We start from the raw sequence: 27,431 nt of genomic DNA, 5'->3' as shown, positions 1-27,431 counted from the left end.
CTGACTGCGTCGGGAGGGCGTGTATGTTCCCTCGCTTGTAAACCCTTGGGTGGTTCTTGACGGGAGCTACCAGTGGGCCCAGACGTGGGTCGGCCACACCAGCTGCTGCAAGATCCCAGAAATCTCCAAATCCACTTGAGTGAGGCTTGGCCTTGGTCCAGTAGATCCCAGTTTGCACGTGTCCACTCAAACCCGAAATGCCCCCGTTTTTTTTTTCATTAATATACAAAACTGCACTCCACACAAACTCTTGTCCACTTCTTCTCAGACCCTGGGCTCGGGTCTGAACAGCCTCCACGTTCCCCGCGACTCCGGCATCGAGTCAATCCAGTCACTCCACTTCATCCGGGCGGTTCAAACTGGGAACCGCGTAACGGGATCTGCACTCGCTACTTATCCAAAGAATCCAGAGAAGGTTGGCCCGGGATGGGTCTGCCAATGCCAGAGCTCTGCGTCTGCGTTCTGGGGGCAACCTCGCACCCTGCCGTATGGGGCGAAATAAAAGTGGACCCAGGAACCACACTCCTGGGATCCGAGCCACTCGGATTTCCCAGCAGCACTCGCGAACCACTATCACGAGGCGCTGCTCTGCCGAAAACCGAAATACGAAGCACCACCAGCAACTCAAGCGAAGCCAGTCAACCGATGAGTGGGAGCGCACGTCAATCAAGCCAATAACGAAATAAACTCGAAAATAGCTTAATTGACGAACTTGAATTTATTTGGAGTGGGTATTTACACCGGCGCGCACTTGGCCCTTGTGTCGCTTGAGCCCTTTGCGAATCCGCAGTATCCTTAGGGACAATCGATCTCTCTTTATAATTAACACATGTAAACGGAGACCTACAGGCGCCAGGGCGCCGCTCCGCATCATATAGTTACAAAATGAAGTGACGGACTGCGCACCCCATCCCAGCTCTTCCCATCAATCCCGGAATTGGTCAAAAATAATGTTCAACCCATCCCGGCCAGGATTGGCCGAAAGCCGGGGCAGCCTAGGCTTCTCATCACGGCGAGCGTCTCATCACCCCCAGGATTGGTCAAAAGCCAGGACCTGAGTTAAGTGCTAACCGCTGTCACCCAGATCCGGCGACGTGATAGGCTGGCCGAGTGAGGTCATCGAATCTTGCCGGGTGCGCCTCACCTGAGTTGTACACTAATCGGCCCATCGACTGAGAGTGATTGCGCTGATTGTTCCTTCGCCAAAGATATCATTCACACGAAGTCTCCACCAAGTTGAAGTGGCCCACAACACGAGACCTCGAACTCGGAAATCGTTTCCTAGTATCGACCATCGATACTGGGATCCGCGACGCCGACCCAATACATGCCACATAGGCGCATGACGATCTGTGATCGGGCACTCAAAGCTGGGAACAACCACCCGGTACTAGGATCTGTAACGGGGTTACACACACAAGTGACACTGTCACTTGTGCATGACAATTGTCACTTATGGTTTCAACAGATAAATATCTGTTAAAAAGTTTTCGATACTTCCTCACCTTGGTGTAAGTCACATCAATGAATACATTGAAGTGGGCCACCACAATTAGTGGTCCACACCTACCCAAAGATCCTATTGGTAGAAAGCAGCGTCTTTCTACCAATTTGAGACGTGCATATTGGCGGGGCTCTGACAGCCAGCCGCTGTCAACCCCTTTCATAGATGATAAACAGTTTTAGCAGTTTTAGAGGAAGATTAATTTACAAACAATACAGTTCTCATTTTACCTAATCTAAGTCACTTGGAGTCTTATCTGATTTAACTTATATTTGTGTATTCAAATATAATTAACTCAAATAATTACTAAGTACTTACGCTTCCTCATACACGAAGCGCAACGCGTAAGCAAAAGTAGTGAGTCAAGTTAGACCCACTACACCTGGTAGCACTTTGTAGTCCGTCCAACGACCGACGGCTTGACGTTCGGACGAGGTGTACGAACGCGGAGCCGAGAACCACATGAGCACGGAGGTGCCCATGGAGAGCTCCAATACGCCTGCAACGCATGTTGCACGCGCGGACTGCCCCCACCTGTCAGATCCAGAGTGGGAGGCCCTCCAACGACTGTCAACAGTCATTGGGGAGGCGGCGATAGCTACGATGCTGCGTACGCTATCGCCGACAGAGCAACATGGTGTTGCTCTGGGGTTCATCATGAAGGACCAGCGTGACGCTGCTTCCTCAGTTACGGCGTCGTCGGGGACGACACCGCGTGCTCAATCATTAAAATTGAGCGTAAGTAATTATGTAGGAAGGGAGGGCGAGCCTCTCCTCCGATGGCTTGTCGAGCTCGACACAGCCATAGCGGCTCGACGCATCGTCGACCCGCTGTCGAAGGTCGCGTTCGCCATGTCCTGCCTTGGCGGACGCGCAAGGAGTTGGGCGTATGGACGCCGACTCTCCGATCCTACGTGCTTCAGCACGTACGAAGTATTCAAAGAGGAGCTCACACAAGCGTTTGAGCCCCCGCAAAACGAGTTCCGGTCGAGGGCGGAGTTCCTCGACCTTCATCAGGGTAAGCATGACGTTCATGCTTACACACAGCGCGCACGATATTTGGTCTCAAATATCGTGGCTAACCCGATTGACGAGGCGACTAAGGTCGTCACGTTCATGAAGGGACTTAGAGATGGTCCGTGAAGACCTATCTCTTCCGAGAGTACCCGAGTACTCTCGAAGCTGCAATCACCCTTGCCATGCAAGAAGAGTTTAGCCTGCGGCAGGCTAAACTGCATGCGAACGTGCCGAGGTCGCAACCGCGCCCGGTAGTGAGGACGGGAGATCCGGAACCAATGAACCTCTCGAACGCAACGGCTGCTGGTCACCAGCAGCAGGGAGGCAACGTGCGATGCTTCCGTTGTCGAAGGGTCGGTCACTTTGTCAGAGAGTGCACAGCTCCCATGCCCCTTGGAGGTGGCCATCGTGGCGATGCTAGGCATCGCCGCGGACCAGCCAAAAACGCGAACATCCAGTAGGCGCGGGGAGCCCTACTGGTAATGCGGTCGCGCGTGCCGACATTGGGCACGCGACACTGAGGACTGCAGCCCCCAGTGAGACCAGATCTCGCTGCAAGAAGCAAGATGACAGGCCGAACCTGGTCATCTTGAAGGTTTACTCGAAGAGAGCGAGCGACTCTCTTCGCGCTCTGGTAGATTCGGGCGCGTCGAACAACTTTGTTCGACTGCGGAGTTTACCGAGTCTTGACTTCGAGGAGGTAAAGGTACCTCGAAGTCTTCTGGAAGTTCGATTGGCAACAGGTGCCATCGTGAAGACTGAGAAGCGCGTCGTGAACGTGCGCTTCTCGTACAAACAACGGGTGTTTGTCGAACACTTTATCGTCCTGGACCTGGACGATAAGTTCGACGTTGTTATGGGAATGCCGTGGCTTGCACGGCATGATCCGGTGATAGACTGGAAGAAGCACACACTCGTGCGCTTCGGCCGCGACAGCGGAACAGAGAGCGACCGTTAGCCAAGACGTTAAGTGACATCAATGTACCTCAATGACAAAAACAAAAGGAAGAGAGAGCGATGGCCCTGTTACCGCAGCGCACGCGCCAGCAGGTGCGCGCGGCTCACCAGTCGAGACATCACTTAATGCTGCTGTCCCGGAGTGCCCAAGAAGTGCGCGAGGGCGCGCGCAAGGGAAACCCACGTCGGCAATGTTGCCGACGTCAGAAGAAAAAAATGTACTGGTTCCGGGAACCAATACCCACGGTCAAGCGTGTAAGGGACAGTCCCTGACCCGAAGAGGTAAGGTCGACAACGACGCGTCGGCTCCGGGAGCCGACGCACCCTCGGTCATGAGGGGCTCCCCAATGAATGGCGTCGAGGTGACAAAGGCGTGTCAACTCCGGGAGTTGACGCTGCAAACAGCGCGGACGGTTGCAAAAAAGTACCGCACTGACGCAATTTGCATGCTGTCGTGCAGCCAGGCTGCACGACGAAGCGCCATGCGATCAAGCCGGGCTTGATATCGCGCGCCCGCAGACAGGGTCCGCCTGCGAACAACTGTCCACGGCCGGGCCTGGACCAGAAGAACAACTGGGCGGAGCCGGGCTCCGCACAACAAGAAGACGGCGCAAGCGGAGAACGCTGCGCAAGTCTCGGTCCGGGACCGAGACGCATCAAGAGCAGTCTGCTGGGCAGACTGAGGCGGTGACGCCGGATGTCGAGACGTTAAGCGTCTTGACGCGCACCGATACTGGATTCCAGTATCGTGAGATGGAACTCGCTAGTCCTCCGACGATGGCGTCGGAGTTGACTTCGCTTCCAGCCATGAGCTGGAAGCGCTTCACGCGCGACTTGCACGATGGACGCATCGAGCAAGTCTGCGTTCTTTCGGACAGCGAAAGAACGGAGAGCGAGAGCGAAGAGCTGAGGCAGCTCTTCATGGGAAGTACCACTGAGAGTGAAGACACTCTCAGTGCGAAGACGAAGCGAGAGCGCTTCGAGGAACAAGGTTGGGACTCGCTGAAGTCGAGTCCCTATTACGAATTGTTGAGGGAGTACAAAGACGTACTCCCGGAAGAGATTTCTGCGGAGCTTCCGCAGGATAAGGGCATTCAGCACGAGATTGATCTCGTGCCGGGCACGAAGTACTGTGTCACGCGGCAGTGGCCACTGCCGCGAGAGCAAGTCAAGGCGATCGACGACTTCTTTGAAAGTCGTCGCAAAGCAGGACAAGTGCGGTAATCAAAGTCCCCGCACAGTGCTCCGACGTTCTGTGTCAAAAAGCCACAGGGCGGATGGCGCATCGTTCATGCGTATAACAAGCTGAACGATGCGACGGTACCGGCGCAGACGCCGATACCGCGAAAAGATGTTATCATCGATTCGATGGCCGGGAGCACCGTTTACAGTGCTCTCGACTTGCGAGACGGATTCTATCATATCCTAATGAGTGAGAGCGATATCCCTCTCACGGCTGTGAGCACGCCAAGCGGCATGCTCTGGGAATGGCTAGTAATGCCGCAGGGGCTTAAGAACGCCCCTGCGACTTTCAACAGGTGCGTGACACACTTGTTGCGCTCGGTGCGCGACTTCGCGCCGAGCTACTTCGATGATGTATTCATCCACAGCCGGGCTGTGGACGGGAAGACCGACATAGAGATGCACAGGGTGCATCTCCGGAAGCTACTTGAGCTTATGCGAAAGCATAAGCTCTACGCGAACCTGAAGAAGTGTATCTTCGGGGCGAGCGAGATACCCGTCCTCGGGTGTCTCGTAGGGAAAAATGGTGTTCGCCCTGACCCGGAAAAGGTCAGAGTGATTAATGAATGGCCAACGCCTTCAAGTGTCAAGGAACTGAGGCAGTTCCTTGGCTTGGCCACGTACTTGTGCAAGAACGTGGAGGATTACGCGGGCAAGATCCGCCCGCTGTCACAACTTCTTAAGAAAGAAGCTGTGTGGAAGTGGACAACCGATTGCCAAAAGGCATTCGATGCAGTCAAGCGGGGCTTGACTGAGGCGCCGATCTTGGCAGTGGCTGACCATGATCGCCCATTTCACGTAGTGTGTGACGCATCCGATTTCGCGATTGGATGCGCGTTGATGCAGCACGATCACGAGGGCCATGATCGTGTCGTCTACTACCAATCGCGTCAGCTGAAGCCAGCTGAGCGCAACTATCCGGTACATGACAAGGAACTCCTTGCCATGAAATACGCACTCGCAAAGTTCCGAGTGCATTTCCTTGGAAGTAGACCGTTTGTGGTCTACACCGACCATGCATCACTGCGCACTGCAGTGAAGTCACCACACATATCACAAAGAATGGCGAGATGGCTTTCATTCTTTGCGGAGTATAACTTCCGGGTCGAATACAAACCCGGAAGATTGAATGTAGTGGCCGACGCGTTATCACGTCGGCCGGACTACGCAGAAGCTGCCGACGTCATTGCCATTGACGCCATGCGATCGAGCAAACCCACATCGTCTCTGTTGGACGATGTGAAGGCCGCATACGCGCACGACGCGGACGCGAGGCTCTTGCTGGCCTATGGCACAGCGCCTTCTGACAAGTCCCGTCAGAAGCTGCCCAAGCACCTTCGTGCGCGTGCACACCGCTTTCGTGTGCACGAAGGACTGCTACTTTACAACGCAGTCGACGACAACGCAGATCGCGTTGTCGTGCCAAATGACCATGACCTGCGACTCAGGATCATGTACGAGTATCACGATGCCCCGACTGCGGGACATCTCGGACGTGAGAAGACTTACGTCCTTCTCACGCGCGACTTCTACTGGCACCACCAGTATAAGTGGGTGCGTAAGTACATCCGTGCTTGCGAGGTATGCCAACGCGTAAAGCCTGCGCCATTCGCGCAGGCTCCGTTACAATCACTACCGACTCCGTCGGAGTGTTAGAAGTCCATATCTTTGGACTTCATCTTTGGTCTTCCCCCGGATAGCGGAGGGAACACCGGTGTTGTGGTCTTCGTCGACCGCTTCAGCAAGATGTACCATCTTGCTGCGGTGCCGGCAGAGGTGACCGCGAAGCAGACGGCCCGTCTGTTCGTCGACATGGTGTTCAAACACCATGGCATGCCGACCGACATCGTGTCGGACAGAGACCCGCGCTTCACAGCGCACCTGTGGCAAGAAGTGTTTACACTTCTTGGGATCCAGCTTTCCATGTCGACTGCGTATCATCCGCAGACGGACGGTCAAACCGAGCGCGTGAATCGCGTGCTCGTCGATATGTTGAAGAGCTACGCTCACTCGTTCCAATACTGGAGCGAGTGCTTATCGACGGCAGAGTTTGCCATCAATAACTCAGTGCATGTCTCGACCGGGCATACACCGTTTTATGTGAATGCCATGCGGCATCCACATCTACCGAGTTTACTCGGAGTGATGGCTCCCACTTTAAGTGGGGAGGATCTACGACTGCAATACAGCAGCCGCAGAAAACCGCTGACACTTGCACAGTGTCAGCTGCAACAATGGATAAACCACATGAGTCTGCGCAGGGCGCAGACTCCTCCACCAACAAGGACAACGACCACGGGTCTGCGCAGGGCGCAGACATCGCAAAGAACCACGCAGAGGCCGGGCCTCTAGCGGAGAGCGAGCTGAATGACTTCAGCTCGGATGCGATTGACTTTATCAATAAAAGACAAGCCGTAATTCGGTTTGTCCGGGACACGATTGCAGCTTCTGTTGACCCACAGAAGCTGAACGCAGACAATGGGGGCAGAGGCAACACAAATGAATTCAAAGTTGGTTCATTGGTTTTGCTAGCAACTCAAAACCTGCCTAAACATGCAGTTTCGGATTTCGGAGCAAGCAAGCTTGCTCCGCGCTTCATCGGGCCGTTCACTGTGTTGGCACGGCACGGCAACGCATACACGCTAGACATACCGTCTAGCATGCGCCTCCATCCGACCTTTTACGTCGGACGGCTGAAGCCATACCTGCAGCACGAGCCATCTAGCTCGGCTGACCCGAAGCCTCGGCAGGAGCCGAAGCAGAAGCGGAAGCCTTGGCCTCGGCAACGAGCAGCCTCTCCTCCAGCGCGCGGACGCGCTGGAGCAACCCCTTCATCTGGGTCCCCAGCTCGGCCTGGATATTCGAGGCGGTCTGCGAGACCGCCGCGACTTGGGCCTTCTGGTTCGCCAGCTCCTGCTTCATGGCGGCGAACTCAGCGCCCTGCAGACGCTCCACGGCGGTCACCCGGTTGTAGAGAGACGCGTACTGATCAGCCCGGGGCTGATCATACCCGGGGTGGGTTCCCACCCCCGCCACCGCCGATCCGTGATGCCCGGGGCTCAACCCGCTGGATTGTTGAGCGGATTGTTGACCATAGTATCCCGAAAACGAACCATCAAGGGGCTCGTTTTCGTATTCGTTGGAGAGGATTTCCTCCCCATCAAGATACATGGGAGCCGCGGAACGTCTTGCTGGAGGACGTTCCGGAAATGGTGAGGGCGTAGGAGGAGCAGTACGCGCTGGTGCAGCGGAAGTAGTGCGAGCGCTGCGGTCATCGCTAGCGCCCGAACCCTTATGTGCTAAGAATTTAGCACGGAGCTCTTTGAGACTTTCGGGCACACGGAACGACGTGTACCCGTTCAGGTCGCGGTCGCTCAAGCGGACCGCGCCTGGGAAGCACTTCGCGCACTGAAAGCCCTCGGGCACAGCGCACGGCACATTAGCCTCCTCCGCAGCAACGTGGAGTTGCTCCAACTTTCCACGCTTCGAGACATACTCGAAGCGATCATCCGCTTGCTTAATCCGATCACGGTAAGCATCCGGCTTCTTGTTGAAGTTCTCAACAACGGCATTCCAACTTTGACAAAGTGCCTGCCACTCGGGCACTTTGGTGCGAGCAGATGTCTTCTTGCTTTGGAACCATCGGAGCTCATGGAAGAGTCCGATGTAATAATCGCGCCTTTGATGCGTTTCCGCATCAAAGTGCAGTTCGGCAGCCACGGCGTCATCTCTGATGGCGCTGCATACGTATAACGGCACCTCATTCGGAGGTACCGAGTTCCCATACCGGTCCGATCTCGGACGCGGACGGCATCCACGGATCGCGCGCTGCAGGCGCAGCGCGCGGAGCGCCTTGAGCTTTGGAATCACGCGCTGCAGTTGCAGCGCGCGGATAACTGAGAGTCCCAGCGGAAGCGAGTCTCAGTTCGCGAACGCTTCAAACTCGAAGCGTCCGATTCGTCCCCTTCACGCGGGTGAATGTTCTTAGCGTAGGGGTCGAGCGATTCGCTCGACACTGAGTCTCTGCGCTTTGAGGACGAGTCCTCCTCGCCCTCCAGGTCTTCATCGTCGTCGTCGAAGTCGACGACGTCGCCGTACTTCGCCTTCTGGCGCTCGAAGTAGTCGTCGATGGAGAGATGACTCCCCACCGACTTCGAGGTCTTCTTCGGAGGCGCGCTCATCGTTGAATGAGCGCGAGTTTCTTCTCCAAACGCGGAGAATTGACGAATGGTCAATTCAGAGATTGACGTGCGGGGAGCCTGCGCGTCTAACCTTAAGGGGGGGGGGGGGGGTAACGGGGTTACACACACAAGTGGCTACAAGCCACTTGTGAATTTAACAGATAAGATATCTGTTAAAAGTTTTAGATATTTCCTCACTTTGGTGTAAGTCACACCAATGGATACATTGAAGTGGGCCACCACAATGAGTGGTCCACACCTACCCAAAGATCCTATTGGTAGAAAGCAGCATCTTTCTACCAATTAGAGACGTGCATATTGGCGGGGCTCTGACAGCCAGCCGCTGTCAACCCCTTTCATAGATGATAAACAGTTTTAGCAGTTTTAGAAGGAAGATCAATTTACAAACAATACAGTTCTCATTTTACCTAATCTAAGTCACTTGGAATTCTATCTTACTTAACTTATATTTGTGTATTCAAATATAATTAACTCAAGTAATTACTAAGTACTTACGCTTCCTCATACACGTAGCGCAACGTGTAAGCAAAAGTAGTGAGTCAAGTTAGACCCACTACAGGATCAACCACGCTGATCTGGGATCCGCCAAGCCAAGTTCAGACCCACACCACACTCCGAGATCCGAGGGTCCACGCTGGGATGTGTGCGACAATACTGGGTCACCGCGTAACTTTGGGATAGACCAAGCTGGTCTGGAATCGATCGGACTGCATTCATGCCCATACTGGAATTCGAGATCCGAGCGACCATGCTAAGACAACCCTGGGATCGCCATGCAACCCTGGGATCGAAGGTACTTGCAGACACTTCAGCACACCAATACTCTCCCAGGACGCCGTGGCTCCATCGCAGCCTCGCTGGTTTTCCGGCCTTCATCACACTATCGTACTCTGGGATCGCCATCAAACTCTGGCATCCAAGGTTGTATGTACAGATTCCACACATCATGTTGGCTTCCAGAATGTCACCGCATCACAACAGCGTGCCTGCAACACTCGCGCGCAAGCTCACCACCTAGCTGCTCAGTTCTGGGATCTGGAGACCTAACTGGGAGGTCACCCTACCAGTTCTGTAATGGTCCCTCCATTTACATAAGTAGCTAGACATTTTGCTGATATTGCATAGGTAGGCATGGTCGGCACACACGACTAGCGTGTGCTGACTCGTCATTCTATGATTGGCTGAAAGGTGGGGAAGCCAGACCCCACTTTCAGCCAATCAGCTGTCGACCTTTGTTTGAGTGGTTCACATTAGTCCTATGGGCTCGCGCCCCAGTCTAATGATAAATCAGAGTTGAATTTACATCGGACTTAATACTTAGTTCTCAGTCTTACAGAGAACAAGCCGCTTCCTCAACAGCTAGGTGTAAGCCAGTGACGGGCATACACCAGGCCCATTACACCTGGTAGCACTTCGTAGTCATTTCCATGACCAAGTTCGAGATGAGTGAGAACCAGCCCGCAGGACCTCCAACCATGACGCTGGAGCATGCAGCCTTCCCCCATCTCTCGTCGATCAAGTGGCAGGCGCTCCACCGCCTTGCGGCGGTGTCAGGAGAAGTGGTCGTCACGTCGCTGCTGAGCTCAGCGACCCCCGACCAGCATCGCCAAGCCATCCAAGAGTTCATGGTCCGCGAGCTCGCCGAAGCAAAGCGGCGAGTACCAGCTCCCTCGCAACCCTCACGGAACGACGCCGTGAAGATGGAGACCTCTTCATATTCTGGGACGGGCCCAGATTGTCTTCCTCTGAATCGCAGGTTCAGAGAGATTGATATCGCAATCGCCTCTAGGTTAATCGAGGCACCGTCGGCCAAAGTGAACTTCCTACTATCCCGCCTCTCCGACAAGGCCAAGGAATGGGCCCTCGGCAAGCTCGTCGTCGACCAACACGCGTTCCCGACTCTGGAGACACTCCAGAGTGACCTTCGACTCGCATTTGAACCACCACAAGACGAGTCACGTGTTCGGACGACGTTCTTCGCCCTCAAGCAAGGCAAGATGTCCACGCGCGACTATGTCCAGAAGACGCGCCATCTCGCTTCGTGCATCGTCACGAAGCCGTTCGACATGGCGTCCCAACTCCATTTCTTCGTATCCGGGATGCGCGAAGGCATGACGTGACACTGTCTCACGCGGGCCGAACCCGCGACCCTGGAAGAAGCTTTCGCCCTCGCGTTACGCGAGGAGTATGTGGTGACATCGTCGTATGCAAGGACAGCCCCCACAGAGACTAGTCAGCCGGGTCCTGAACCCATGGAGATCGACGCCGTTGAGGCGTCGCAGCATCAGCAGTGACCGTCCTCGAGGCGAGGACGAAGCAGCCGAGACGATCGCCCGATGGTTTGCTTCCGGTGCCGGAAGCCTGGACATCGCGCGGTGATGTGCCGCGCGCCAGCTCCCGTCATTACCTACGTGGAACATTCCACGTCCGGCGAGGCAACCCTGGCCGCACAACCAAAAAACGGTCGGGACCAGTAGGGGCGGGGCGCCCTACTGGTTGGAACGGAGGTCCAGGTCCACCGGTGGCAGACCGACCTCCTAGCCCCCCGTGCTTCACGCACACTTCAATGCCACCACTGCCAGCGGCAACTCGAGACTGATCATCGTCGGTCTGCTTGTCGCCGGCGCCCGGCGACCTCTCCGCGCGCTCCTGGATTCAGGCGCGACGAACAACTACTTCCGCGCGTCGTGCCTGTCGGCGCTCCCCGATAGTGTTCGCGTCCGGAATGGTCCGGGCGAGGTGGAAATCAAGCTTGCTGACGGCAAGACTCGTCGCGTTGCGCGGCGCGAGGTCTCGTTGCCGTATACGTTCGACGTCTTTCACAGCAATGATGACTTTCTCGTGATCGAAATCAATTACGCGTTTGACTGTATCCTGGGTATCCCGTGGTTGGCCCGGTATCAGCCCCATATCGACTGGCTGGCTCCTTCAGTCAAGAGTCCCCAAGACTTCGACGCGAGCGAGATATTCACACATCTCGTGGTTGCACCAAGAGACTGGCCCCACGTCACAGTCGTGGACGGGGCGTCCACGACGCACATTGTGCACAGAGCGAGCGATGGCCCTCTCTGCACGATCTGCGCAGTGATGTTGACTGGCAAAGATGAAGAAGAACACGCGCGGGAGGGCGCGCGTCAGAGACAAGCAAGCGAGCATCCGCGCTCCTCGCGGATGAAGAACGTGGCGGTCGAGCAGTGGCTCCCGCATGCTAATGAGACGGTCGAGCAGCGGCTCCCGCACGACGATGCCGTGGTTGGTCCGCCGTTACCACTGCACACGACCGGCGCGGTCGAGGACGAGATCTCGCGCCTAGAGGAGAGCGCATCATCGTCCAGCGGGAGCGACACCTCAGTCTCGAGCAGGGGCTCGAGATGCACAAAGTCCTCCCATAGGTCGCGGCGACGATGGAAGCCTGGCGGGAGTTTCGCTGACCCACCTCCAGGACCGACTGAGTCGGTCTGCACAATCGAGTATGCGGACGGCGCTCCCAGCCAGACGCTCGTCATCGAAGTCGCGAGCCCACCTCGCGACGCCAAGTCCATCACCAGTCTCCCAGGCCTCTCCTGGAAGAAGTTCCTCCGAGACCTTAAGGCCGGGGGCATCGTGCAAGTCTGTCTTATCACCGACGCTGACTCGGTGCCCCACGAGATTAACTCTGTTGAGCTCGGCGACGCGTCGTCGAGACCAAAGCGCGCTGAACCAAAGTCAGCGCGCGAGGAGCAGTCTTGGGAAACTCTGAAGGTGTCTGGTAACCCGATCTACGAGACAGCCCGCGAGTTTGCCGACGTCTTCCCAGACAAGGTCCCTGCGACTCTGCCAGCGGATCGTGGCGTCCGTCACGAGATAGTCCTCGCACCCGGCGCGAAGTATTGCGTGACACGGCAGTGGCCACTGCCGCGCTATCAAGTCAAGGCCATCGACGACTTCTTCGAAGGTCGCCGGCAAGTCGGTCATGTCCGCGAGAGTACCTCCCCACATTCGAGTCCGACCTTCTGTGTGAAGAAGGCCACGGGTGGTTGGCGCATCGTCCACGCTTTCAACAAGCCCATCGACGTCACCATCCCGGCACCCCGATCCCCCGCAAGGATATGGTACTGGACTCCATGTCGGGCAGCGTCATCTTCAGTGCCATCGACCTGACCGATGGCTTTTATCAGATACTGATGCGAGAGTGACATCCCTCTCACGGCCGTCAGTAACCCCAGCGGAATGCTCTGGGAGTGGCTCGTCATGCCCCAAGGTCTGAAGAACACACCCGCCACGTTCAACCGCATGGTTTCCCATGTGCTTCGCCCACTCCGCGACTTCGCGCCGAGTTACTTCGACGATATATTCGTCCACAGTCGCGCCGAGGATGGTCTCAGCGCGGTCGAAGTCCACATCTGGCACTTGAGGCAAGTCTTTCAAGAGATGAGAGAGAACAAACTGTACGCCAACCTCAAGAAGTGTGTATTTTGTGCACCGGAGATTCCAGTGCTCGGCTGTTACGTGAGCAAGAAGGGAGTACGAGCTGACCCGGAGAAGGTTTCGTCCATCTGCTCATGACCTACGCCCACAAGTCCCACTGAGCTCCGTCAGTGGCTGGGTCTCGCAAACTATCTGCACAAATACACGAAAGACTACGCCGGACTGATACAGCCTCTATCGTCCCTGTTGAAGCAATACGCCACGTGGTCTTGGCGTCCTGAGCACCATGCCGCCTTTGACTCGGTGAAGAAGAGCTTGGCGTCTGCGCCAATACTGATGGTCCCGGACAATTCGAAGCCTTTCCACGTTGTGTGCGACGCTAGCGATTTCGCTATCGGGTGCGCGCTCATGCAGTTCGAGAATGAAGGTCATGAGCGAGTCGTGAGTTACCAGTCACGACAGATGAAGCCGGTTGAGCGCAACTACCCCGTACACGACAAGGAACTCCTTGCGATGCGGTACGCCCTGATAAAATTCAGAGTGTATCTGTTGGGCGAACAGGCACTCGCCGTGTACACAGATCATGCATCGCTGCGGACAGCGATGAAGTCGCCGCATCTATCCCAGCGCATGGCGCGTTGGTTGTCGTCCTTCGCCGAGTACAACTTCGTCGTGCACTACAAGCCGGGCAAGAACAATATTCTCGCCGACGCGCTGTCTCGTCGACCCGATTACGATCCTCGTGTCGTGTTGGGTCGTCAAGTGATTGACGACAAGGATGAAGGTGATGATTACTGCGCAGTGTGCGCAGCGTCAGGTACCAATCTGACGTCTGTGTCCCCCGAGATGAATTTGCGCGATGAGATAGTCGCGGCGTACGCAGACGATGCGGTCTACGCCAATATCTTGGCGTACCTCCGCTCTCCCAGTGACGAGACACTGGGAGTTCTCTTGCGCAATACGCGCAATCAGATCGACCGCTACCATCTTGACGGTGATCTGCTGTTCGACAACATGGATCGTTTCGATACTCCACGAGTCGTCGTACCCAATGATGACGATCTGCGAGCTCGCATCATTCACGAGTTCCATGATAGCCCCATGGGCGCACACTTGGGCCGCGAGAAGACCTTCGCGGCAGTATCCCGCGATTTCTACTGGCCACGCATTTACAAATGGGTGCGTAAGTGGGTCCGCAGTTGTGAGACCTGCCAACGCATTTCGTCGATTGCGTGTTTCGCCACCATGGCTTACCGGAGTCGATCATCTCCGATCATGACCCGCGGTTCACGTCCGCGTTCTGGACCGCCCTCTTCCAGCTTCTGGGGACGAAGCTGTCTGTGGCGTGGCGGGTGAGCGCCTTTTGCTGCCCAGGTGTATAGCACGATGCCACGGGGCCGCCCGTCCGGAGAATTACTCCTCCTTTCGGATTTCCCGATGGGGTCAGACTCCGATAGCAGCACTAGGTGCTCCCAACGGAGGTGGCGTGTGACCTTGTGAATCCCTGTAGGTGTCGTTTATCTTCGATAGAACGAACTTCACCTGGTGAGTTGTCTTCACAATGATAAGGTCTTGGGTGTAGAGCGCTTACGTTACTTCAAACGTAGGTCTCCACGACTGGGGTTGAGATCACAAGCAGATCCTTCCAGCCAAACCTTCAAAATCAGAGAGTTAATATGCAAATATACAAATATACAGCCGCTACTTATTCTTTGGGGGGCCCTTGAGCGGGGGGCCCGTACACCGGTCTACTGGAATTTCTTCCGGACCACCGGTCGAGTCCGAAAGCACCCTTCACTCACGCGCACCAGCTCCCGCAAGGAGATAATTAGCTCCAGGCGGAAGACTTTCCAAACGTTCAGCTCCAAAAAGAGAACAACCTCCGGTCAGACAATATACAATCCTATCACACAGTAGTCAATCGATCGGATCTAGGGGTGACTACACACAACCTCCTAGAAACGCAGTTAATATGAAATGGGACCTCCGAACGAAGGACCAACAACTGGAATATGAAATAGGACAGGTCACCTCGGAGCGCGCGTCGCCCGATCACCGCCTAACTTGGTCTTAGCCTTTGGGAGAGTTCCACGGCGGTATTCGCGGTCACGACGCGTCCAAACGCAGGTCTTGTAGCTTAGGGCCGTCGGCAGGGTTAATCCCTCCGGTCGAGGCTTGTTCCTCTCGCTTACTTGACAGCACACCTCGTCCCTGGGGACGGGGAAGCACTTGCGCCCTTCTTGGCAAATTGAACTCTCTGATTATCTTTTCTTAGGATTCTGTATCTACTGTTTTCTCTGGAATCAGCTCTTTTATCTTGGTTTCACTATAGTCGGGGCGTGGCGTAATCACGTCGCGCGTCGAGCAGGTCATGGATAGGGCAGGAATCTGGTCGGTGCATAACATATCATGGTCGGTCGTCTTCGTCGGTCGTTAACATCTTGGGCGGAGTATACTTGAAACTTGGAAGGTCTTTCTGGGTACAAATCAGGCTGGGACAGGGCGCGACCGGTCGCCCATCAAAGATCTTCGTCTGGAGCCTGGTGTCTGGAATCCTGCGTCCGGGGTCCGGAGACCAATGAGTCTGGAGTTTGACTTGACTTCACTATGGCGGGAGTCTGGACGATCTTGAACAATCTTCTTCGGCTCTCTGTCTGGACTTGCTTGCGCCTTCTTTCTCGCTTGTGTCTTCGCTCTTCTCTTGTGCCTTCCGTCGCATGTCTTACGGGCCTGTCGCTGGCCGGGCCACTGAGCAAAGACTTGGGCAAATTTTCTGGAGCCGCTTCGTGTCAACCGTCCCTCTCATCCCAATCTCTCATAGAGGAATGTACTCCCGAACTGATAAGTTGCGATGAGACCACGCGTAGCAAGGCGGACGAAAATGTCCAAACGTCGGAGTGGTCCGGAGGGCGGCAAGGTAGCCCAGCTCGCGGAAGTGGCCTCCCTTCTTTGTCCCATGTCGCGTCAGCCAATCGGGTCGCAAAACATCAATCGGAAACTTCTTTCATCGAAACGCAGCCAAATCGCGATTTCCCATCAGCCAAACAAGACTATGGTGGTCGCGCCTGCAGCGAGCGCCGCGAGCAGCGCCCCGGACGGGGCTTGCTCCGCCACACCAGGCGTAGGCGAGGGACCTCGTCCGAGCGCCTCTCGTAGCTCAAGCGACGAGAGCGAGGCGGAGGACGAGGAGGAGACGGAGTGGCAGCCGCCCGCCCCGAAAGGGGGAACTCCGGCCTCCGGGTCCAAGAACAAGGCGCCCACGCCTCCACCCAGCAGAAAAGCCTCGAGCCCGGCGAATCATCCACAAGGGTCAGGTGCCGCGGTCCTCAAGAGCCTTCAAACGCTCGACACAGAGCAAGCGAAAGTTCTCCAAGCGCAGGATCAGCTTTCGTCCGGGCAGGGCTCCACGCCTGGTCAGCCTGCGGCGTTTGACATCGCGCCAGGGGAGGCTCCAGACACCGCCGTCCGGGTTGTCGGGAATCCGGCAACCGAGAGACACAACGACGGCTGGACCTTGCTTCGGCGGTCTGGAGGCATTGGTCCAGATGGAGAGTCTGGGGGCCACTGAGTTGGCCCACCTCTACGACTTCGTCGAGGAGGACGACATCATCGGCGACTTCATCCTGACTCCGCGCGAGGATCCGCTTTCGGAGTCCGAACTCACGGACCAACTCAAGAGCTTCCGGGTCAAGCGCGAGCTGGCGAGCATCCTGTCTCAGTTCGACGCCAAGCAACTGGTCTATCGAACGTTCGGAACGGTGTCCCTCCTCCGGAAGGTGACAGCCAAGTACGACATGATCAAGCGTCGACTGGGACAGGACGCAGCAGTGAAGTCGGAGGTCGAACTTCAGGAGGAAGTTCTTCGGCTCAAGCGCGCGCAGCAATTCCAAGCGGACTACTGGGTTTCCAAAGTGGCGGGGCTCCAGAAAGAGAAGAACGCGGCCATGACTCAAGCGCGTGCTGACTTCCTACTTCTGGTGGAGGAGCGTGAGAGCGACGTCCGGGGCTTGCGCGCTCAAGTCAAGGCTTTGGAAGCGGAGTTGAAGGTCGCGCGGGCGTCTCGACCGACCCCGGCTCCACGGTCCCAAGGACCGCGTCTCCGGACGACTCATGTGATGAATTTTCTCCACGCGCACACGACGGTTATGATGAATTGGCCTAGGCTCCGGGACTTCCTTGACCATCTGGAGTCTGGAACCCCAGTCCCTCCAGAGTGGCAGACTGTCATTACGGTCATGGCCAACGACAATCTGGGATTCCAGGCACCAAGCTTCGTCCGGCTGGACCCGCCTGCGGACGAGGATGAGGAGACCAAGGAGAGTGGGCCGCCTCCGCCGGGTCCTGTCATCGACTTGTCGCAGGGTTCACCGTTCAAGACGTCCGGGTCCAAACACAAGCGTTCAGGTCAAGCGGAGTCCCTTCCCAAGTCGAGATCCAAGTCGAGCAAGGTGGCCCCGGACCAGGCGCAGGAGTTCCCAACGGACTGGGTCCCGGACTCGAACTCCCGGTGCCGTCCAGAGGAGTCGCCTCTGCCTTTGTCGAGCGCGAAGGCCCGGGCGCACTTGGTGGACTATCCAGTCGTCTGGAAGGACTTGCGTCCAGATCTCCAGCTCCTGATGAAGGATGGTCTGGAATTCCCGGATGCACTGGACTTGATCAATCAGGACAAGTGCTTCCACTCGAGGTTCCCCCTGTATCACCTAGTGACCATGCTCGTGTCGATGATGCGCTGGCACCGTCTGGATACTGCGCTGTGGACTAAGTACGTGCCGCGTCGTTACCTGTCAGTCGCCTCGGTTGCTCTGGACAGTCTGCGCAAGGTCGACGACGATGTTCCGGAATGGGATGGCTCGCTCCCGAGTCTCAATCCAGACGCAGCCGAGCTCGAAGAAGACGAGGACGATGATGATGACGAGGCTGAAGACAAGGACGAGGAATACGACCCTCAGCAAGATCCGGACGACGGTGTCGACGACGAATATGACGGAGACAACGGGGATGATGACGCAGACGAAATATCCGACCACGGTGAGGCAGACGATGACGATGACGGCTCTCCGGATGGCATCCCTCCTAGCATTGCTAAGCGAGCCTCCAAGCGTCGACGTCTGAGTCAATCTTCAGCTGAATCGGGCACGCCCAAGAAGCTCAAGCCGGAGACCACGTCCAAGTCGTCGGGCAGGAAGAAGTCCAGGTCCGGGACCAAGGCGGAGTCCAAGTCTGGAAAGTCGAAACGCCGGAACCCTGGAGGCCCGACTGCACTCGCGGCCAAGCGTCCGGCCAAATTGACGGCGAAAGAGCGACGACTGATTGAGTCACCTGTCCCGAACGAAGTGTCATGGATGTATTTTGGCGTCCGTATGAAGCCTGGTAGTCCGACCGCACATGCACCTTTCCAGACGCTGGGTTTTCCGGACTTCGAGCCAAATCGATACGATCTGGACATCTTGAAAGACCGTTGTCATCCCGACGAGCTCAAGGAATTCCTGGCTACTCATCCCTGGGTCAAGATGTCTGGCGAGCGCCGGGCGGAGTTCTTCTTCCACCGGCGTTCCAATCTCAGCACAAGTGCGATCAAGGCAATCGAAGATTGGATCGATTTCATGGAAGACAATGCAGAGGCGTTTTGGCATGCGCTCCATTGGATCGTGCTGGATCGGGACTGCGACTCCAAGTTTGTCCGGAAGCTCAGCCTCTGGCGTGGCAAGAACCATGAGAGTGTCAGGAAGCGGGCTGCCACCAAGGAGAAGCACATTGACAAAGTCGTCCCGGCTTCCATCTGGAACGAGCTGGGCATCTGGAAGTTTCCCAAACGTGTCTGCTACTGGATCCTGATGAGTCGGGACCACACCAAGCCTGGAACCGACGTCCGCTACACTCTGAAGGAACAGATGGAGCTTCTGGATACTCGCGAGCCGGCTCGTACGGAATGGGGACTCTGCTCTTCGGACGACGAGCGCATCGCCCATCTGCCGGAAGATGTTCGCCGTACTCTGATTCCAGCCGGACAGCGTGACTCGATCGAAGATTAATCTCCGGACCAAGTCGCAGGCGTAGCGTCCGCACTCATTCTGCGTAATTCCTCTTGAATACATCTTCTCCTTTTCCTCATTCTTATCTTTTTGTCATCTTAGTCCTGAAACTCCAAACTCTCAAACTCCAAGCTTCATCTTTCCAAAACTCTCCACTTGAAACTCCGAAATATCATATCTGAACTCACATCGCAAATCTATCGATTCAAAGCACATTCCGTCGAGGGGCACATCCACGCAGTCGATCCAGTTCAGACATGTACTAGGCTCTGGGATGATCGTCCCCAGTCTGCATCGTCTGGAACCGGGCTCGTGCACGTGCACCTTGATTGAACGCGTACAGCAATGCTCCACAACTGAGCTGAGACACGGGCAACCATTCGGGGTCGTCGTACCCTTTCCACTTAACGAGGTACTCTCGAGTGCGTCTAGACGTTCGGGTCCGTTTGGACCACCTGAGGTCCAGAATATTCTCCACTTCATACTCGTCACGCTCTGAGTCTGGCTCCCAGCTGTCCTCGGGAAGTAAGGCTGCATCGAAGTCATCGTCTCCGGACACTTCGACCTCTCCGACAGGACGCTTCGGGAAGAGGGCACGCGGCTTAAGTCGACTGACATGAACCCAGGGATTAACCCGGTACCCAGTGTCATCAATCTTGAGCTTGACTCGGAAGTCGTCGTGCATCTCCTCAATCCGGAAGGGGCCATGCCACATGTGGGCAAGTTTACGGCTGAGACCCGGCTGGACTTTCGGAATGTACAGCCAGACCGAATCTCCCTCTCGAACCCAGACTTCAGTCGTGCGGACAGCTCTCTCCACTTCTGCGTCTGGACCTCAGAACGCCGGTGTTTCGCCTTCTTCTGCAGATCCTCGGTACATGCTTGCGCATAGCTATATTGCCGCTGACGCTTCCGACGCCACTCATAGGCAGTCCGCTCCGGAACGCTAGAGAGTTTCGGACCCAACATCGCAGACAGCGTCCCTGAGCGTCCCAACCATGCACCAGGTAGAAGGGTGTATCCAGACGCGTGGCATCGAACGACGTGTTCAGAGCGAACATGAGCCTCTCCGCGTGGTCGTTCCAGTCACTTTGGTCCGCCTCAGCAATGTACGCTCGGATACTTCGAACGACAGTCTGGACGGACCGCTCCTGTTGACCATTAGCTTGCGGACGATAAGCGAGAGTGGCTCGCTGCTTGCTTCCCAGAAGTTCTCTGAATCGTGTGAAGACTTCACTCATGAAGCGGGGGTCCTGATCATGTCGGACCATGGAGCTCGCTCCAAACCTCTGGAAGACACACTCTTCGTAGACCTCCGCGAAGTCTTGAGCAGTAGTCGACCGCATGGGCTTGCACATCACGAATCCGGAAAACGCATCCTGGAACAACAGCAGAAAAGTGTTTCCACGTTCGGACTCCGGCATGTGAGTGACAAAGTCCATCGAGACAACTTCAAACGGGCGTCTGGGCTCAATATTTCCGGGCGACGGTCCTTCGTTGGGCGGTCGTCCCTTGCCACTCGCACAGTTGACACACTCCTTGACACAGCGCTCAACATTGGCGTACATCCCTGGCCAGTAGAATTCCGAACGGAGTCTCTCGTACGTCCGGGCGATGGCTTGGTGACCACCTTGGAAATCCTCGTGTGCGTAGTGCAGCATGTCTGGTCGCAGGTATCCCGGAATCACCAGTCTCGGCTCATCTACAAAGTCGCGAGGGCGGTCTCGAGTCGATCGGGCCAGACGGTATAACACATCCCGAGCATCTAACGCAAACAAGTTCGCCACCTTGCCATTCTTGCGGAGCCTTCTCGGTGAGAATTTGTCGATATCCCCGTTCAGGAACGACTTGATTTCGGACAAGTAGGCATCCTGATCCTGGTGCGTCCTGATACGTCTCCACCGTTCGGCCTGATACTCGAGGGGACCCATGGGTCGCTGAGGTTCACCGTCACCAGGAGGAGCAGTGTACTCAACTCCCAGATCCTGACGCACGGTGTCCCTGGCTTTCGACCTTGTCAACGCGGCGATGACTCTTGCCGCACGAGGGAGCGGCGCGGACTGCGAATCTGCTGCCACTGCGGCAATTTCCACCCGGACCGAAGTCTCCGGACGCGGAGATGGGTCTCCGTCCAGGTGGACCACTTTTGGCTTCATCAGTTTCTCTGCGATCTTCGACACTCTTTCCAGGTGAGTCCACTCTTCGGAATCCTGAACAGTCCAGGGCCCTCCGAGCGCCAGCGTCTTCGATGTCAGGTAGTCGGCAGCTTGGTTGTACTTGCGCTTAACATGGACCAGTCGCAACGTCCGGAACTTATCCTTCTGAACTTCACACTCCGCTAAGTGTTTCTGGAGGTTCGGCTGGTGACAGTTGATGAGACCTTGGACTTGTTGAATCACGATCCGAGAATCTCCCATAACCACCAGGTCTTAGACCTGACTGTCGAACGCCATCTGGACTCCTTTCAGGAATCCATGATACTCCGCATCGTTGACTGTCACGTCGTCCAGAATAAAACCTCGGGCTTCGAGCACCTTCCAACCGGGGAACTGCCAGAGAATACATCCGCAGCTTCCTCGCCGAGTCGACGTCTTGGCCGCACCATCGAAACTCAGGACGACGCCCTGATAGGTATCGTCGAGCATCTCCACACTGAGAACTGGTGGCTTCCGGACGCGTCCCTTGGCAGGTATCAGTGCTTCTGCGACTTCGTCCAAATGTTCACGTGGGGTGATCCCAGCTCCCATGATAGCCGCCAGATCGACTTCATCCTTCTGGACCTTCCGGACGGTGATGTCCCAGTGTGAGAGCCTAACTCCCCACGGAACACAACGTCCGTCGGCAGACTTCGACCGGAGTATCCACTTGAAGACTGAGTGCCGAGTGTAGACTTCCAGACGACAACCCTCGAGAAGGGTTCGGAAGACTTGGAGGGCTCTTAACACAGCAATCACCTCCTTCTCAGCTATGTGATATCGGGGCTCAGCGTCGTTCAGAACTCGTCCAGTAAACCGCACCGGTTGGATCTTTCCATCGTATTCCTGGCCAAGGACCGCGCAAGCAGCCCAACGGTTGGCATGCGGGATGATCACGAACGGCTTTGTCCGGTATGGATGCCGGAGCAGTGGGGTCGAAACGATCTTCTTCTTGAGAATCTCGAACGCAGCCTTGGCCCTGGTGAGATCTCGTCCGGCTTGCACTTGGTCGTCTGAAAGCTCGTACAAGACTGCAGCAACTACCGGAAAGTCTTCAATAAACTTATGATAGTAGTTCAGACTTCCAAGGAAAGACTGCACTCCTTTCAGAGTCTTCGGGAATGGCAGGTCTTGAACTCCCTTAGCGAATTTCGGAGCTGCCCGAATCCCCTCTGCACTAATTTCGTGCGACAGGTATGGAATCGACAGCTTTCCAAACTCACTTTTCAGGAGACTCACAGAAATGTTCCAGTAGCGCAAGCGGAATAGAAGAGCATTCAGATCCTCACAAAGCTTGTCCCAGGTGGGCGCGCCATGTGCGATGTCATCAATGTACGAGCTCCGTCCCAAAACCGGACCCATGCTGTCTGGAGCAGGGATGTTCCTCTGGAACACCGTCGCTGTATCCGTCAATGCCAACACTTGGCCTTCGGAGTCACTCCTGGACGGGTCCAAACTCAGGAAGTCCAGAACATCTTGGTCCACCTCCGATTCTTCTTCCGGGACAGTCTCACGAAACCCCACAGGCAGTTATTAATCACTGCTTGGTAGACGAGAGGGGCATTCTTGAGTCCAAACGGCATCCGAACCCACTGGAAGTGCCCGAACGGACAGACGAAGGCCGAGATCAGCTTCGCACGCTCAGTCATCCGGATGGCCCAGAAATCACTCGCCATGTCCAGACTCATAAACCACATTGCACTTTCAAAGCCAATCAATAGATCGTCGATCAAAGGCAGAGGATAATTGGACAGTTGAATGAATCCATTCACCACTCGGTAGTCGATACACATCCGGATGTCCACACCGTTCTTCTTCAGGACGATGACGATCGGGGAAGCCCACGGCGATTCGGAGTGTTCTATCAGTCCTGTCTCCAAAAGCTTCTTCAGCAACTCGTAGACCTTGATCGCTAAGTGTGGGGCGATTGACCTCGGACGCTGAGCAACTGGTTTAGCATCACCGACATCTAGGTCACACCACACACCACGAGCCGGCGCGGGGGCAGCATTCCCGTCTCCCAAGAATATCTTGTGGTGATACCTCAGGTGCATTCGAAGTTTCTCCTCTTCGGCCGAAGTAGTCCGTCCAGATTCTCCAACATCGGCTTTCTCGATATCACACCTTGGACTCAGCTCTTGGAGTTCCGGAAGCATGGCCAGTTCGTCGCGCAGCTGAGCGAGTAACTCACCACCTTCGTGTATGTACACGGCTGGTTCCAGGTTCAGCTCTTCCGCACTCATCTGCATCCATCGTTCGTACTCCACTTCGAGCCTTCGGACCGGAATGGACAATCGTTCAGGACCCCGTTCAACATTCGACTCGACTCCAACGGGGATTTCCGGGACGCACTTGGTCAGACACTCATCGTCAAAACTGATCGCGTCATAAAACTCGTCCAAGTCTGAACCAGAGTCCTCATCCGGGCTCCTTTCAGGATCTTCGATTGTCTCCGGCTGAATCTTTGCAACTTCAGACACCGAGCTCACATTCTCAACATTCTCGCCTGGTACGGGTACCTCACCTGGGGCAGCCTCAGGAACCGTGCATTCTCTTTCGGACACTCCGGAACTCTCGGTTTCCGAAAGTCGAGGAGTCTGATCCGGGCAACGCCCTTCCGCCTTCACGCCAGTTTTAGGCTGCAGGCGCACCATGTGCACCTGCGCCGAATCAACTGGTGACCGAGTGAGTAACTTCGTGGGCCACGGGTAATCGGGAGTCTGGACACACGGTGGTTCGGAACTCTGATACACTCGAGCGAGTCGCTCCTCACGCTCTCTGAGCTCCCTCGAGTTGGTACTTTCATAAATCATCACTTGCCATTCTCGATACCTCCGTAATCCCGGACGGACAAACCTTCCAGCCGTCGGAAAAAATTCAAACTCCACAACCCGGGCCACTGCCGTTCGAGAGTCGATCCAGACTGTCTTGTCCGAAATGTTGACCACCTTCACGGCAACTGGCCAGGACCTCGCAGCATAGATAATCTGCGTAACCCAGCGGTCACCTCGACCAGCCCAAACGATTTCGCGTTGCGGATTGCTCTGACCGTGGTCAATTCGGACGACGGACGACTCACCCGGGGCCAAGTACAGACTCTCTTTCGGAGTGATGGCCAGGTCCAGACCACGTCCCATGTGGTCCGCAGTCCGACCAGCTAGCAGTACCGTCTCTTCGTCCGGAAGCTTGGCCAATCCTTCCTGAGCGCACAATCGAACCCCAGCCGAGTACATGAAGTTCATACCGAGAAGCACATCTACACCTTCGCCAATGTTCGCGAACCATAGTTCCATAATGTAGACCACGCGAGGTCCCAAGATAATCTTCACCTCAGTAGTAGCCGTGATAATCGTCGGGACACCACTCAGACCGGACACCCGGAGCTGTTTGCAAAACTTCAGTCGGAGTTTGAGCCTACGCGCAAGGTTCAAACTCACCATGCTAACAGATGCTCCGGAGTCCAGAAGAATATCCGTTCGACGGTTGTTCACAGCACCATGCACCATCGCCACTTTCTTGGTGTCCTCAGGGATGTGCTCTTTCCACCATCGGTACCTTTGGCCAGGCCCCAGTCGGAATTCGGGAGGGTCATCCAAGTCATTATCTCCCAGACGACTTTCTTCCAACCGAGACCACTCCAAACGCTGTTGATCGGATAGGTACTTGTCGTTTTCCTCTGAAATCACAGTCATGCATTGATGGTTATCTTGGTGCTTGCTCCTCAACTCTGGTCCAATATACACTAGGACACACAATTCCGGGGTAGTCTTGAGCCCGACGCGTTCTGGATCCCCATCCAGCGGGCTCGTTAGTTTAACTGTTGTTCCCCAGAATCGACGTCCCCATCCAGTAGTTGATTCCGGATAGCGGACGGAAGGTCCAGTGTACCTTGACGAGCGAGAGTTTTCACAGCTTGGAAGTTCTTCCACTCTTCACATTGGTCTTCATGAAACTTCTTGCAGAACAGGCAAGGTCGAACTCTGCAAAGGCGGGCGGGGTGCCATTTCCGGCCGCAGCGATCACACTTGATGTCGGTCCAGCAGCTCTCCGTAGAGTGTCCAAAATCATTGCAACGCTCACAGAACTTGGTGCGGTTCGAAGTGTCGAAACGAGGAGACCGAGGTGGTGTTCGGAAGTCTCCGCCCGAAGGAGGTCTCCAACCTGAGTTCTCCATAATCCGGAAGACAGTGCTTGAAATATCTTGCACGCGATCTTCGTCTCGCCTGGAATCACCTCCGGTTGGCGCACTTCCAACAGCCGAGCTTGCCGTCAACGGAGTGGCAGGAACTTCTTCTACCGCATCTTGGAACCGCACTTCCCGATCATCTTCACCTTCGTCCGACACATCTTCGTCCTGAACCACATACGCGCGTCCGGCACGCTTCGACTGGAACCGTCCGTTCGGAACATTGTCCGCCCGGAAGTCCCGCTTGGCCAGGAGGAGCATCGTAGTCGTCGCCTTGGGTAATCTCTTCGTGCTGCTTTAGGACGTACTCCAAGTCACGTAGTCTCCGGATGCGTTGGCCTTGCAACATCGATCGAAGGCGTGAGTCCAAGAGCTTCTTCGTGAATACCTTCAGATGACGTTCCCGCTGCTTGGACGACGAGTCGAAGTCGATACCCGCCTGATCTGCCACCTTGTTCAGGCGATAGTAAAACTCTAGCGGGCTTTCGGACTTCCTCTGAACCATCGTGTAGCAGCGTTCGGAGTCTGAGGTCTTTGCTTTGCAATACATTTCACGGAACTCCTTCAGGAACTTCTTCCAGTCTCGCCTCACCTTCAGGCGGAGGTTCGCGCGCCAGTTCCGGACGGCGGCGGACAATTTGAGCTTCATCTCGAATACCTTGACCTTGTCCGTCCATCCGCCCTGAGCCGCGATGCTTTGGAATCTCTCCAGCCACCTTGTTCGGATCGCTAGCGACGCCTTCTCATCGAAATCCTCCAGACTGTTCGCATTCACATATGACCGGAACGTGAATAGCGTTCCTCCAGGTCCTGCAACAGTCGGTGTGTTCGGGGCGACATCTTCAAACGACGAGCTATCGGAGCTGTCGGAGTCCGAAGAACTCCCGTCGGAGCTTGAGCCAGAATCGGAACTATCCGGGTCACCACGGTGCTTGGGGGTTTCTTCGATTTCTCTCCACGGGACGAGGCATCCCTTCCCCCTCGCTCTGTCGACTTGCCACTCGCAGACTTCGCCCGCCTCGCCGAGCCAGCTTGCGCCTTGCGCTGCAGCACGCCCTCCGCCTGCGCCTTCCGTTCAGGGCGCGCGTCGGCGTGTCCACGTGCGGGGGCGTCGGGGACGCTCTCGGTCTTGACGCGCGGCGGTGCGGCGTCGGCATTGGTGGCGGCACTGAGAGTCGCCCGAAGCTGGGCCGCCAGGAATTCGTCGAGGTTCGTCGAGGTCCGTGTGACATCTCCCCTGATTACGTCATCATTGATTACGCCACTGGATTCTGGATGCGTGACCTGACGACTGGTCGCCACTGGATTCTCCGTTGTCATATGAGGGTCCCGAGTTGCCGAATCAGGTCTGAATGCGAATGGTCGCGGAGGCGTCTGGGCGGATGTTGCACGAAGGTCGCGCAACTGTCCAGTCAGAAACTTCTGGACATTCTTGGCCGCCTCTCGCTCCTGGGCCCGCCCCGCGCGCATGTCTTCTAGCTCGCGCTGCAAGGACTCCATCATGGCCGCCACGCGCTGCGCTTCTTCGGCCTGACATGCCTCCGTCTGGGCACGGTACTGTGCCAGGAGTGCGTCCGCACGCTCGCGTTCCAGACGCGCGGCTTCCAGTCGAGCGGCTTCCCGGGTCTCCGCCTCGCGGCGTGTCCAAGTGTCGTCGGCCGGACTCCGGGTGGACTCCACCTTCGCAGG

General features: G+C 56.1%; 4 protein-coding genes across 4 annotated transcripts; all 4 read left to right on the top strand.

Annotated features, from left to right (window-relative positions):
- Positions 1 to 10,397: 10,397 nt before the first annotated feature.
- Positions 10,398 to 11,042, top strand: IUM83_00004 (polyprotein; the record flags this gene model as incomplete). Its single annotated transcript, XM_067923735.1, has 1 exon — positions 10,398 to 11,042. The coding sequence occupies one exon, from the start codon at positions 10,398 to 10,400 to the stop codon at positions 11,040 to 11,042; it is 645 nt and encodes a 214-aa protein (XP_067789454.1).
- Positions 11,043 to 11,571: 529 nt separating this feature from the next.
- On the top strand, positions 11,572 to 13,467 carry IUM83_00003 (polyprotein; the record flags this gene model as incomplete). Its single annotated transcript, XM_067923734.1, has 2 exons — positions 11,572 to 13,013; positions 13,095 to 13,467. The coding sequence occupies 2 exons, from the start codon at positions 11,572 to 11,574 to the stop codon at positions 13,465 to 13,467; spliced, it is 1,815 nt and encodes a 604-aa protein (XP_067788626.1).
- Positions 13,468 to 13,959: 492 nt separating this feature from the next.
- Positions 13,960 to 14,878, top strand: IUM83_00002 (reverse transcriptase; the record flags this gene model as incomplete). The annotated part of the gene is made up of 2 exons (XM_067923733.1): positions 13,960 to 14,508; positions 14,840 to 14,878. 2 exons carry the CDS (start codon positions 13,960 to 13,962, stop codon positions 14,876 to 14,878), a joined length of 588 nt encoding a protein of 195 aa, XP_067789448.1.
- A 1,996-nt stretch (positions 14,879 to 16,874) lies between these two features.
- IUM83_00001 (uncharacterized protein) lies at positions 16,875 to 19,361 on the top strand (the record flags this gene model as incomplete). The annotated part of the gene is made up of 1 exon (XM_067923732.1): positions 16,875 to 19,361. The coding sequence occupies one exon, from the start codon at positions 16,875 to 16,877 to the stop codon at positions 19,359 to 19,361; it is 2,487 nt and encodes an 828-aa protein (XP_067789449.1).
- Between the last annotated feature and the right edge of the window lie 8,070 nt (positions 19,362 to 27,431).

Source organism: Phytophthora cinnamomi (genome assembly GCF_018691715.1).
Source record: "Phytophthora cinnamomi strain GKB4 chromosome Unknown Contig53, whole genome shotgun sequence".
NCBI classification, from domain to species: domain Eukaryota; phylum Oomycota; class Peronosporomycetes; order Peronosporales; family Peronosporaceae; genus Phytophthora; species Phytophthora cinnamomi.
This window is presented reverse-complemented; position numbering and strand designations above follow the sequence as displayed.